The sequence below is a fragment of the Mytilus galloprovincialis genome, chromosome 1 (genome assembly GCF_965363235.1).
Source record: "Mytilus galloprovincialis chromosome 1, xbMytGall1.hap1.1, whole genome shotgun sequence".
In the NCBI taxonomy this organism is placed as follows: Eukaryota; Metazoa; Mollusca; class Bivalvia; order Mytilida; family Mytilidae; genus Mytilus; species Mytilus galloprovincialis.
This window is the reverse complement of record NC_134838.1, coordinates 69,924,344-69,938,412: the sequence shown is the minus strand read 5'-3', so window position 1 is coordinate 69,938,412 and position 14,069 is coordinate 69,924,344. Positions and strand designations below refer to the sequence as shown.

Genomic DNA, 14,069 nt, shown 5'->3' with positions numbered 1-14,069 from the left:
AGTTGGTGTTATTGGGAAAAGAAAAGAACGTGGTGGATTAAGATAAAAGTACCATATCCAATCTGACTCCATGTTTGCTTGAGACACACATATGTCATAACGGTTAACAAACTTCGTCCGTACAGTTTATATTTTAAAAGTCAAGATGTGAATATAAGGCTCTGAATATTAAAACAACCTCTTTTTAATAGTAATACAGCATGGCATCAATAAAAAGATAATAAAATTCCTTTATTAAAAATAGGTTAACAATAAACTTTTAACAATATAATAATGTCATGTATCACCCGATTCAGCGTAGGTTTTTTCTCCTTATATTGTTCAGTTTAACCTACGTTATTCCGGATGCTAGACAGTGGAATGGTTTTCGTATGTCATTCAAATATATGTCCTACTGTAATAAGGACACCATTTCCGATGGTGAAACATTCCCCCCTGTCACAAACACAACAATTTTCTTTCCCTCAATATCCGGCACGTGTCCACCTAACAAAGCCGCCATTGCTGCACAACCTGATGGCTCCACCACAAGTCCTCTTTTATAAAACTGTTGCATAGTATCTAGAAGTTCTTGATCGGATACAAGTATTACATCTTTCACATATTTCTTACAATGTTGGAAAGTTCTTGTACCTGTAAATATATAATATTGTAATGTTTTTTTTATTTTAACTATGTTATCCCATTGTTCATTCTTTTTTCAAGTTGGAAACATAAAAAATATATAGAGTAATACAGGATCATTCAACTATTACTTACGTTAAGTAATAGATTGATTGAACAGAAAATAAAAGTGTTTCGATGTTTGGTCACGGTGATATATCCTTTTTGGTTGATGCAGCTTAAATCAACCACCAATCTATCGATCAATCTAATTTGGTTTTTAACAGCACTATCATAAAACAAATTTAGTCAATTCATGGATAACTACAAACACAGAAAGAAGTTTTAAAAGTTTGGACAAAAAATAGCTGCGGTCATCTATACATGGGAACTGATATTACTCCAAATAAACAAGACAATGGAAGTAAAAATGCTCTCACCAACTATTTACGGATGCTATACAATATATACAATAATTTAAACTATTCATAATCAAGAGTATAATACATTCAGCAAAATTCCTAAAATGACAGTAGTAACAATTGATAACATTCCTGATAGATAAATGAACATTTCACAGGCTTTAACCTCTTTTTCATAGCTCAAATAAATTCAAGCATAGGATGTGTGTTGAAAGTTGATATGCTTACATAATATAACATTAAATTCATTATAGTTTATATAACTGAAACACTTGCGAAGCGTTTGTGGAAAGTAAAAACAATAACAAGAGAGTTACATACCTGCAAAGGGAGGTGATAAACCTCCAGCTATCGATTTAACTCTCATGGTAACAGGACTTCCTTTTTTATAACTTTCATACATGGTCGGTGCTGAAATGAAAAAAAAAGTAATAAATTTGCATCATACTCTAGCATTCTATAAGTTGAATTTAGTTCTGGTACATTATAATAAACGAAAACATAGCAAATATCGAATGGTTAGAAAATAACTGTAAAAAAATTTCCCCCTAATAGCTACAGATAAAACACAACTATTTCATATCATAATAAACAACTGTGCCATGAGCGCATGATACGCCCGTCGTCTTGTGTGTAAGTTCTATGCAATAATCATAAATAGTTTCTGAGATACAGCGCGAAAAATTCAATAACACATAAATAAAATTTTGAATCATCACCAAAAACAGATCTTAAGATTAATGCAATTAAGAAGAGTGTAAAGTTTTAAGCAATATTCATAACTGTTTTTAAGATACGGCGCGACATGTATAAAACCCCTCCCCTTTTTTTACAAAATACTCAATAACTCAAATATAAAATTTTGAATCATCACCAAAAAGTATACAGATCTTTAGATTAATATAACTGAGAAGTGTGTACAGTTTTAATCAATTATCATCAATCGTTTTTGAGATACGGTGCGACATGTGAAAAAAACACCCCCTGTTATAGTTACAAAGTCCCGTAACTCAAAAAGTTGTTATCTAATTTTCACCAAAAAGTATGTATACAGATCGTTTGAACGTCATAAGAAACAACTATATTAAGTTTCATGCAATTTGGATAAGTAGTTCTCAAGTTAGGGTGAGACATGTGTACGCCGGACAGAGAGACAGACAGACGGACAAACAGACGGACAAACAGACGGTCAGACGGACGGACAGATAGACGGACGGACACCGGACATTTGTATACAATAATACGTCCCGTCAAAATTTTGACGGTGGTATAAAAACACTAGAGAAATTGTAATCCGATACATACACCCTTGAGGTTCAACAGCGTATATCCGACAGTCTTTCAGTCCTGATAGTTTGAAACCAGAAGCTACCCCTGACACTAGACCGCCGCCTCCACAACATACCAATACAATATCGGGCTTTACATCCTCTTCCAATATCTCAAGGGATGCACTGTTAATTAAAGTATTACATTTAATTTATAGCCATTTAAACGTATAAGTCTATTTTTCCATTTCAGTATTTTTAAAGATCATAACACGAAATAAATATATCAGTGTGGACGCTGATATATTAACTATATTAAGGTTATACATATAGATAAATCTTGTAAGAAGCAACAACAGTTAAAACAAAACAAGGTGTACTTTGTCTTAAATATTGTCTCAAAAATCAAATAAATTTACTGTGGATTCCTCATTAATAATTCGTTGGATACAATTTTTTGGAGGATTTCATGGGTAAAGTGAATTTAAATTTTGAATTGTGTACAATTTATCCATGTGTGTATGCAGACTTAGTTAAACCACGAAATCAAATATCAACAAAAATAATATGCTTCCGTAAACCTTGAAAAAAAATGGTTTCCAGGGGGAAAAGATCCACAGTATGCCATGTTATATATTTAATACGACTAAAAGTTAATTGCCTGGTTGTATATCGGGGTGTGGTCATACTTGTTGCTAATTGTTCTTTCCTAAAGATTTAATTATTTGTCTTGTCCATTATTGACTGACAAATGTTCTAAGGAACAGTATTTTTCTTTGTTCCATATAACATCTGTCCATCAACTGCAAACAAACAAAAAGTTCAATCAAACTGAAAAAGAGGAGAAGTGTTGCAAATGGATGTCTATTCATAACTTATTTTTATATTCCTTTATATATGAATCAAAACTTCTTTACATAAAAATGAAGTAGTAAATTGAAATATTTAAATATAACGTACATTACCAAATTATTTTAATTTCAAATTAAAAAGAAGTTGATTGCTTTAACAAGATTCACAAGTTTTATTTTCACTTCATAATTAAAACAAGAATGAATGCAATGTTGCAACACGTTCAAACAACATAAACAACTAACTTCAAGGGAAGACATATTGGCTTATGTTAATAAATGTTCAAACAGTATAGTTTAAATGAAAACATAAAAACGTGGCAAGATAAAAGCTTCATACAACATGTACATCTTACAAGACCATGATACTATAGTCATGTTTTACCTGGCATATCCTGCTATAAGATCTTTATCGTCAAATGAATGCAATACATGGTAACCATGTGTTTGTTCATAACGTTTCATTGTATGCCTGATTTCGCTGTGTAGGTATGTCTCAACCACACAGCCAAGATTCTGTTAAAAACAAATGGCACTGATATGAAATATCTGAGAATTTCCTCAAGACAATAAGAACCCTACAGCTTAAACCATATCATCGCTAGCAGAAAGGGTGCTATATACCTATATTCATAGGAGGGATTGAAAGATTTGGAATTGATAGTTCACTCAAAATTATCTTAGGAAAACACATTGTCAAGAAGGACAGCAGGATACATATTGCTAAACAAACCATTAAAAAGTATAAAGATAGCTTTCTATACAATCCAAACAATTTTGTTCCTTCATTTTTTTCAGAAATATCCAGTCCTGTCTTCGATAATTCTGAACAATTTTCATATCCACATTTTACGTACAAATGAGAGAAAGATCATCAGTACATTTCTAAATCATTAATGGCTAGATTGTTAGAAATATTGAATAGCATGTCCTTGATAATTTCAAAATACTACAAATAGGTTCCAAACAGGAATACTAATAATACTTTACCACACTGGTCTACCTGGTCGGTCTTTTGACCATATTTGGTATATTATCTTCAATCAAATGATTACAAACTGACCATACCAACTAACAACTAGCTACAGACATGAAAGTTTGACTACAAAAGAAGAACTTCACGAATGATACTACTTAAGACTAGCTGTAGGAAGCAATGAATATACAGGGACTAAGCTAGCTAGTATTTAGAAAGCTATACGGCACAACATATGTGTGGTCAGTAATGAAAATGTCTTGACTACATGGGCGTGCCATGGGTAAAGTATGTACAGGAAAGCAAAGGCAATGAATCTGTCCAAATAATAAATACTCTTTCATATTACAGATACAATTGTCTGGTGAAGATATTGTTCAACAACATAGCAAATAAATATCTCAATATTTAATAGAATTAGATTTTCAAGTTTGGATCTTCTCCATGGATACTGGTAGGTGATGTGAAGACGATATTACCAAAAGAAAAATACTGATCTGGTTAATAAATAACAATCTATATCAAATGTATATGCAAGTTTTTTAGTACACACTCAAGCTATGAAACACCATTCAAAACAATCAACTAATTCTAAGTTATAAGAAGAGATAAAACAAAAACATGAATCATGCGGATCAGCATCACTGTCTGTTGTAGTTACCAAGAATGTTAGTCACAGTTTTCACCAGTTATTTACCTTCCATAGCCTGCAATTAGATCTAAATCATCAAAAGAATGAAGAAAGACGTAATTTTTCTCCTTGACATATTCATCAACTGAAGACTGTAGCTGGGATGTCGTTGATTGTTCTACTTTAATTCCATATCCCTAAAAACAGAAAATCAGTCTCTATATCCTTGATATCTGAAATATAGAGAAAGAAAGAAAGGAAATGATTTTAACTAAAGACTACACTAATGCTAATAGTTCTAGTAAATCGTAGGAAGGAAAGGGAAATGTAACTTTTGTTACTTATACTGCATGAAAATGTTTATGACCACTCTTCTCAAAATAAAGTATTTGTTGTTAATGAAAAATATAGAAACAAAATTAAAATCGTGCATGGAATCCCTGTAATATATATATCTTGTGAAGTTTAATCTCTAATCTAAAGTCATAAACCAGCACACCATCAGGTTACCAGCTGAGAGATGAAATGACATGAAGTCACTGATTAAATCACTTCACAGACCATTCTCCTTACTAGTATTATCTTTTGGTATACAAAAAGTTGAAAATCCTTAGAAGTGTATTAAATCAAATAAATAAATCATCGAAAGGTAATGCCTATTGAGTGGAAGGGTGGGGTAGAGGATTTGAATCAGATCCTGGTCCTGAAAATGGCAAACACAATGCTGAAATCCAATATAAATGAAAACAAACATATTAGACAATTCATTGAATATACTGAAAAATAAATAAAACACGGCATGTGTGAAGACAATACCAGGCATGGCCATTTTTGCAAAAACCATTAAAATATACTCATTTTACTAGAAACTATTTTTAAATATACAAAAAACAACGCAATAACGTTCCATCTTGAAGACCAGGGGCGGATCCAGCCATTTTAAAAAAGGGGGGTTCCTAACCCAGGACCAAGGGGGGTTTCCAATTACATGTCCCCATTCAAATTCATTGATCGTCCAAAAAAAAGGGGGGGTTCCAACCCCCAAAACCCCCCCTCTGGATCCGCGCCTGAAGACGTTACAAGCATTATTCATCAATCATTCTATCAAGCATAATTGAAGAGACATATATTGTCGTAATTCCCATCTGGTGTAGTAAAATTTATACCGTTTAGGTCATCAAAATCAACAATTTTGAAATCTTTCAGCTTGAAAAGGCACATTTCAAATCTCTGTTTAAACATAATATCTATACAATATTGGACTTAATTTACCGTCTCAGAACTAATAGCTAAATATTCAATAAAATAATAGACAAAGTGATGTCTTTTGTTGGATATTATACTGTCATAAATCTATAAATCAAAGTGAAATATTGCTTTTATATAGATTACATCTTCATCTTACTAGATGACTAAAATTTTCCGAATACTGCATTTAATTAAGAAAGTTATTCAATGACGAAAAATATATATGCAAGGAGACGTTATGTCAATAAAAGGTGCTATCCAATAAATTGCATTACCAAGATTGCAGCTAAATAATGAACTGGATTTTGAGTACTAAAAGTATTGTTAAACAGAATTTCATTATCTTTCTACGATCCTTTTAATTTTCAACGAGTTAGTAATCATCCTTCCCGATGTTAATTCTAATCTATAGCCAAATAAAAGAAAGAATGCCATGGTATCATGATGTATGTTACTGAAATGAAGTGCATTATAATTAATATTGCAAATTGCAAATCAAGCGCATATAAAATTAAAGTGCTTGTAAACACAGAAGGGTAAAGATTGCGTTAATTTATTAGTGAGAAGAAACATTAAATATTGAATTGTCAATAAAGCAAAGGTTGTAGTTTTATTCAACTGCAATTCTAGACAATGGGAGATAACTCAAATTTTTAAGATGACTTTAACAATGACATCATTTAATCCGCATCAAATATTACCTTGATTAATTCCACTCTGCTTTGTGGTGCTGTAATTGGCATTAAACATAATCCTGATAATTTATGTTTTTGCAAAGCATAAGCAAAGGCTTTCCCATAATTCCCTGCTGACATTGTTATTAATTTCCTTTCCCCATTTTTAACATCGTCTGGTAAGAATTTCATTTGATTAGCAACTCCTCTTATTTTGAATGACCCTGAAAATGGAAGAAAATATGTTCTTATTCACCTCATACCAAAAGAGTTAAACTCATATAAGAATATATAAATTGTATTATGAACTTATTGGAAAAGCTTAGCTCTTTCATATTACTACTGATTGACCAAGAATTTGCAGATTGAAAACATTTCTTCAAACTGATCAACTGGTGATTTTTTGTTTGTTTTATTAATAGTAATGGTTGTTAGTATTAAGCAAATTCAGTGTAATAAAAAATATTCTTACCTGCTTACCATCCAGTTTGGCCTTCAGTCATTGACTTTTGTTTCTTGAATAGGTTGGAAGAATTGGAAACTTAGTTTTCAGGAATATTATTTACTAAAACAAGTATGACTTGGATATGCAAATTTCCTTCATAGTTCCAATTTATAAGGAATTAAAAGTATTCTTTCACATAACACCTAACATAACTATAAATAGCTTAGTTTTTTTTTAATTTGAACAGTCTGTGTTTCAGGAATATAGATACAGGAGTGTGATACAAATCTAAGTGGTCATGAGTCACAATTGTGTTCCTAGAAAAACCTACATCAGGTTAATTCAAGACCATAAGTTTGGTAAGCCAATAACATATAATAGTTCCAAGGATCAAAACCAAATGGTGCTTACTGTAAAGACAACTTTACCAGAAGAATTTGCTATCTTTTGACCAACTGAATAGATGTTTTTGTTCAGTTAATTTTCATGTTTTCTATAAATCTATGGTATTAAAGTACAAGAACTTTCAGGTACTGACTTTTATAATGAATTATTAACCAACTAAGTGCATTATTGCCAAAAGTGACTGTTTATTAAAAATTACATATTTTCTGTAATGGCCCTGTTTTTCTGTAATGGCCCTGTTTTTTTTCTGTAATGGCCCTGTTTTTTTGTAATGGCCTGGTTTTTCTGTAATGGCCCTGTTTTTCTGTAATGGCCCTGTATTAATGCCCAGTTTGTCTGTATTAAACTAAACTGTCATTAAAAGAGTAAGACAGTACACCAAGTTAGCAGCAACACATACACTTTTGTTCAGTTGGTTAATAAATGTATTAAGAAATGGGTGTTTTTATAATGGCCCTGTTATATGTCCTCGGTCAGTAATAATGGCCTCGGATGTCTGTAATAGCCCTCGGCGTTGCCTCGGGCCATTGCAGACTTCCTCGACCATTATTACAGACCTTCGACATATGACAGGGCCCTTATAAAAACACCCATTCATTAATACCATATAATTGTTTGTATCACTGAAATTATTATCATCTTAACTTCTTACCTGTTGTTTGTGTATTTTCCAGTTTTAGATATAAATCTACTGATTTAGGCAGCTGTGGAAACATTCCAGTAACATGCTTCAGCAATGGAGTTTTGATAACACCTAAATCACTTTCTGCTAAATTCTTCCTTGCACCTTCAATTTCTCTTAAAGTTATAAGTCCATCTTCAGAAGGCATTGTGTTGTTATTCTACTGAAAACAAATCATCAATAATATCAAAATTTCATTATGAAATGATAACAAAAAAGGTCAAACATTAAGGGATGTTCAAATTCATAAGTTGAACAGAAACAGCCAATGGCATTGCACAAATGTTACAAAAAAATGAAGATCTTTAACAGTACCCAGTAATATTTTGCTAGCATAAACACATACTGGAGCTATAGACCTGTTTGATTCTATAAGGTTTGTTTTTTAGTTCAATCAATTTGATAGGTGCATGCATGCATGATGATAACTAGATTTTATTCATAAATGTTACACTATCGTTTGATTCTGTTTTGAATAACATTGAATACATAGAATAAGTCTACCATGTCTATGTTTGAAATGAGCAGGATTGAAATAACCTGAATCTAATTGGATTAATGACTCGAATTTATTTATTTGTGGATTTTTAAATTTGTGCTCTATTGATTGTTTTGAAACAGTGGGAAAGTGACCAAACAGCACAATAAAATTAGTATAGTCAATGTAAAAGACATCTTGAGGTCAATGTACAAGTCATCTTGAGGACAATGAACAGCTTTCGTCACTAAACATGTGTCAATTCATAATTAATAATTATCCTATATATTCTGGTACCATATATTCTACTGAAGTACAAAAATGTATGGATAAATGTTTACAGAATAGACAATAATGGGCAAAAATACAAAATAATTAGTAAAGGCATCTTGAGGTTAATGTAAAAGACAGCTATTCCCCTGGCCAATGAACAGTCTATAACAATTATGACAATAAATGAGTGTCAAATCATAATTAATAATTATCCCATAAACATTATGGTGTGGATGGTGTTTACAGAATAGAGAATAATGGGTAAAAACAATACCAAAAAAATAAGTAAAGGCTTCTTGAGGTCAATGTACAAGGCATTTAGAGGTCAATGAACAGTCTTCAACAATACACATTAGTGTCAATTCTTAATTAATAATTATACCATATAAAAACATTATGGTGTGGATGGGTGTTTACAGAATAGAGAATAATGGGCAAAAAACACAAAAGAATTAGTAAAGGCTTCTAGAGGTTAAAGGATAGTTTTCAGTAATAAATGAGTGTCAAATCATGATAAATAATTAGTCCATAAACATAAGGGTGTGGATCAGGCATGTCAGGGCTTACAGAATAGAGAATAATGGGCAAAAAATACAATAGAATTAGTAAAGGCATCTCAATGGTCAAAGTACAAGGCAATTCTTGAGGTCAATGTCTTTCACAACAAATGAGTGCCAATTAAGAGATAACTGTATTGTATTTGAAGCTTTAAGGACGTCCATCGGTAGTTTTACTGTCGCAAATTTAGTTTACCTGGCGAGGTGTAGCGGAGACAGGTAAACGGGTATTTGAGACAGTAAAACTACCGATGTATGTCCGCAAAGCTTCTAATACAATACAGTTATCTCTATTCTAATGCAAAACAAATTCACAATTAAATTTCAATCATTATTTCAGTGTAAAATCTCCATTAAAGAAAATTCCGCGAAAAAGCTGTTATCTTCTTTGGTCCCTACACTAGGTGATGTCATAGGTATGCTTCCGGCGTCAAACATAAACACATGGCTTTTTCTTGCTTCTGTGCCGCTTCAGAATGTATTAAAATTTGATAAAAAGAAGATTTTTAGGTGCAACATGTGAGTTTTTTGGCTTATCATTGTAGAAATTACATGTCAATACATTCAGCAATTCAAAATGTCGGCTTCCTTAGTTACAGACAAGGAGATAGAGAATTGTACGCTATCTGTCATCCAATCAGAACCATTGATACAAAATAATTGCATTAGAATTCATAATTAATAACTATGATATCCCATATATATACATTTAGGTGTGGGGTTTACAGAATAGAGAATAATAGACAAAAATGATATAATAGAAAATGTACAAGGCATCTAAAGATTAATGAACACTATTAACAATGTATAAGTGTCAAATTTAAATTGTTAATTATCCCAACCATGAGTTTACAGCAGAAAATCTAAAATTTTATATCTGACTAATTGGTCATCTTCTTATCACGGAAATAATAAGATTACCAAGGAACTTAGTATAGGTGTACATAAAATCTCTAACTGTTACTTGTTAATTAATTATTAATATTACAAGCCATTTGATATGCTAATAAAAGATGCTTTTGACAATTAGGCCACATTTAAATGAATGTCTGTTTCCCCTCCCCCGGGTCTACCCTTTGTAAACATACCATATCATTTTTTTTTTCCAACCTGGTCACATGAATGGTTTGACTTGTCCAATCCAGGCCACTTATCAGTTGTTTGTGCTCAATTTGTGTGTATTTATTTAGATCATCAATCCTTGCTTTCAAGCACTTTTCAAAAATGGAACGAATTATTTTCAGGATTAAAAACATTTTCATTTTTTTGTGGAAAATAATTTTGATCCCGGGGCTTATTTGTGGGTGGAGGGGAAACAAACTTATTTTTAATTTTGGCCTTAGTTATTATATTTCAAAAACAGTTGTACTCAAATTTCACACTTAATGTTGGTTCAACTAATTGCATAAATTAACCTAGAATAATACTAATATTTAAAAAATTGCACTAGTTTAAGTTCATTAACATGTTAAAGATGTGCCCCTAAGCATATTTGATGGTTAAAACATTAATTTATCATTGAAGACATTCTTTAGCTAGATTATCATGTACCTCAACATAAAATTATCATAAAAATGACCAGCCCCTGCTTTCATGATATTCATGTATTCATGAATAAAGTAGAATATTCATGAATATTCATGAATATTCCACTTCCATTCATGGTTACTATTCCAGTGTCAAAATTATTCATGAATATGAAACATGAATTAAGTGGAATATACATGAATTCTTAATAACTGTTTGGAGACAACAAATAAATGTTCTTAAAATGCTAGTCACTTACTATATCATAGTATAATCAAGTTTCCTTCATTCAAAATTGTTTTTTTGTGGTAATAAAACCCTTTTTGTCAATATGAATAAACACATCTTCCTATATCTATGAATAAGAATGAATGTTTGGACTTAGAATTTTTTTGCATACATTTCATGAATAAGAATGAATAATGAGGAATAAATTTTGGACTTAGAATATTTTTTCCATTGTGTGACAAACATGAATAAGCATGAATAAAGCTGCATGATAATGACTCAGAACTATTTGTGGTAAACGGCATAAAAATTGATAATGAAATTTGTTCTAGGACTTTTGTATACGTATATTTTTACTTGATTGTTGATGCGGAATAACATACATGTACATGTATGTATTCCACAGTTAAATGAAAAAAATATATGATAATTTTAATAGATAGCTCATGTAGGTGATATTCATAACATCTTCATACAAAACACTGAGATGTCAAGAAAATAATAAGCAACAAAAGTGACTTTCAGTCATGTGTCATAGATGTTTTCCTGTTCATTTTTGGAGAAAACTAGCGGGTTGGGTAAAGTTAATGAAAGGAAGAAAAGCCAATGCAAAGGACGACGTCAAGCCAGCATTAGATAGGCCTACATAAGAATTATTGACAATAACAATTTTTGAACAATTCCCAGATAAATGAGAAAAAATATCATTGCATAATTACAAAATGTTCAAAAAGCTATCCGACTAAACAGGTTTGGATTAAATTCTAGATTAAATAGTGGACAATTTTGCTAGCTTTTAATGAAAGTGATTGTAAAATTCATATTTCACAGCTATCATGATTAAAAAATATTTTAAACTTAAATGTCTGTATTTGCTTTTGGTTTTCAAAAAACCTCTCAAGGACACTTATTTCAATATTCATGGTTAATCTAGAATATTCAACCATTCAATATTCATAGTTATTCTAGAATATTCAACCTTTCAATATTCATGGTTATTCTAGAATATTCAACCTTTCAATATTCATTAAATATTCAAGGTTATTCTAGAGTATGTATTTAGCATTCAAAATTGGGATAGATATATATTTTTCATTCATGGTGATTCTAATCATGCATTATTCATAGACATCCTATTTCATGTTCATGAATATTCTACAGATAATTATTCATGTTTAATCGTGGTTATTCAGTTCATACAATATTCATGTATATTCAAGCTTATTCAGCTCATACAATATTCATGTATATTCAAGCTTATTCAGTTCAAACAATATTCATGTATATTCAAGGTGCCATTTAACATTCATGAATATTCATGAATATTCATGAACTGTTACCTTGAATATTCATGAATATTCATGAATATTATTCATGAATATTCATGAATTGTTCATGAATATTCATGAATAATTCAAGGTCAGGAAAGCAGGGGAATTCATTTTGCTGATCTTGGTTCAACCTCTCAAATCAGTTAAAGCAAAAGTAACATGCAATAATATTGTAAACAATATAAAGGAAAATTACCATGAAAAAATAAACTATTACATAGCAATGTGTAGAACTTTTAGATTGTCCTTCGCATTTGGTATTTATAAATTACATGCATAAGTGTTTAAAATAGTTTCTTTTTGTACATTTTTTTAGCAATTAATTCCAGGAAAATGTCAACACAGAAGCAATATTAATTTAGGTAGATCAAGTAATTTCCATCATCTTGGATGGATTGTAAAATAGCAGAGATCTTTAATTAAAAGTGCAAATATTTAAATACGAATTTAGTACAATTGTTCAAGTTTCAACTAAATGAAAAAAAATATACATGTTTAATGATTTTTTTTTCAACAGTTTTTTTACAAACAACTTTTTTTTAGTTTTGATTCAATTTGTTTAAACTTTGACCAATAAGGGGAGATAAATTTAATAATGTTACTTTTATAAAGGAAAGTATTATGAATTTAAATTATTTGTTTTGTTGCAAGAAAATAATTCCTGTGACCCCAATTTTTCTTTTTGTTATGTAAAAGTAGGCACTATAAGAGCTATCTGCTGATACTATATGTAAAATTTCTATTGTTTATTTTTCTTTTTATAAGTGGGGATAGGACCTTTATCGGGAGTTCGGGATCAGGTGTTTTTAAGATAGGATTTTCAAGATTGACCCTTTCGGGATCCGGGAATTCTTTTTTCGAATTTCGGGATGTCGGAACTTAGATATCTTTAAATTCAGGACCTCAGGATTTCGTGTTTTTAAACCCAAGATTTCGGGATCGGGACCTCCCATCTTTTATTGCATAATTTATGGGTTTTCATGATAATTTTGCACAACCCTTTACTTGTTTAAAATCTGTTTGGACCATAACCATAACAATTTTTATGAAAAATCAAATAAAAAAATATTTGAAAAAATTCTATATTAATGTTTGATCAAATGATTTATCCACAGTAATTGTTTATGCAACAATATTTTTTTTTACAAAAGGCCATTGTGAATACCAATGGTATCTTTTTATAATTCTATGGCCAGAGACATTTCACTATTTTTATTTACAATCATATATAATGTTGACCCTAATTTTTGACTCTGATGATAAGAACTCTTGAACTTTTTAAAAATAACACTCATTATATATTTCAGTAGTTTTTTTTATGTTGTAAACCTAAATACACTAACTTATTTAATTCAATAGCCAATTACATTAAAAGCTATGAAGTTTTAACTTTTATAAAACTTACTAAGAGATTCCCAACTGTACTGGATCAGAGTTAATTGAAATGTCCTATATTTTGAACTGTATACG

At 30.8% G+C, this 14,069-nt stretch overlaps 1 protein-coding gene across 3 annotated transcripts; it reads right to left on the bottom strand.

Annotated features, from left to right (window-relative positions):
• Positions 1–210: 210 nt before the first annotated feature.
• Positions 211–14,046, bottom strand: LOC143082754 (L-threonine dehydratase catabolic TdcB-like). Of its 3 annotated transcripts, XM_076258617.1 has the most exons (7): positions 14,005–14,046; positions 8,176–8,368; positions 6,701–6,897; positions 4,818–4,948; positions 2,331–2,479; positions 1,347–1,436; positions 211–633 (listed from the first exon to the last, which is right to left on the bottom strand). In XM_076258617.1, exons 2-7 carry the CDS (start codon positions 8,351–8,353, stop codon positions 392–394), a joined length of 987 nt encoding a protein of 328 aa, XP_076114732.1. In that variant the 5' UTR covers positions 8,354–8,368; positions 14,005–14,046; the 3' UTR covers positions 211–391. The 3 variants fall into 3 exon arrangements, with proteins under 3 accessions (XP_076114732.1, XP_076114722.1, XP_076114713.1); XM_076258607.1 differs by lacking the exon at positions 14,005–14,046 and having other exon boundaries at positions 8,176–8,394; XM_076258598.1 differs by lacking the exons at positions 4,818–4,948; positions 14,005–14,046 and adding an exon at positions 3,530–3,660 and having other exon boundaries at positions 8,176–8,393.
• Between the last annotated feature and the right edge of the window lie 23 nt (positions 14,047–14,069).

Bases quoted from the DNA above. Each gene is read 5' to 3' on its own strand.
- LOC143082754 (XM_076258617.1), bottom strand. From the start codon at position 8,353: ATGCCTTCTGAAGATGGACTTATAACTTTAAGAGAAATTGAAGGTGCA. The intron at 6,898-8,175 runs GTAAGAAGTTAA...TTCCATTTTCAG, and splicing joins GGAAAATACACAAACAACAG to GGTCATTCAAAATAAGAGGA. The intron at 634-1,346 runs GTATGTAACTCT...ATATATTTACAG, and splicing joins TTTATCACCTCCCTTTGCAG to GTACAAGAACTTTCCAACAT.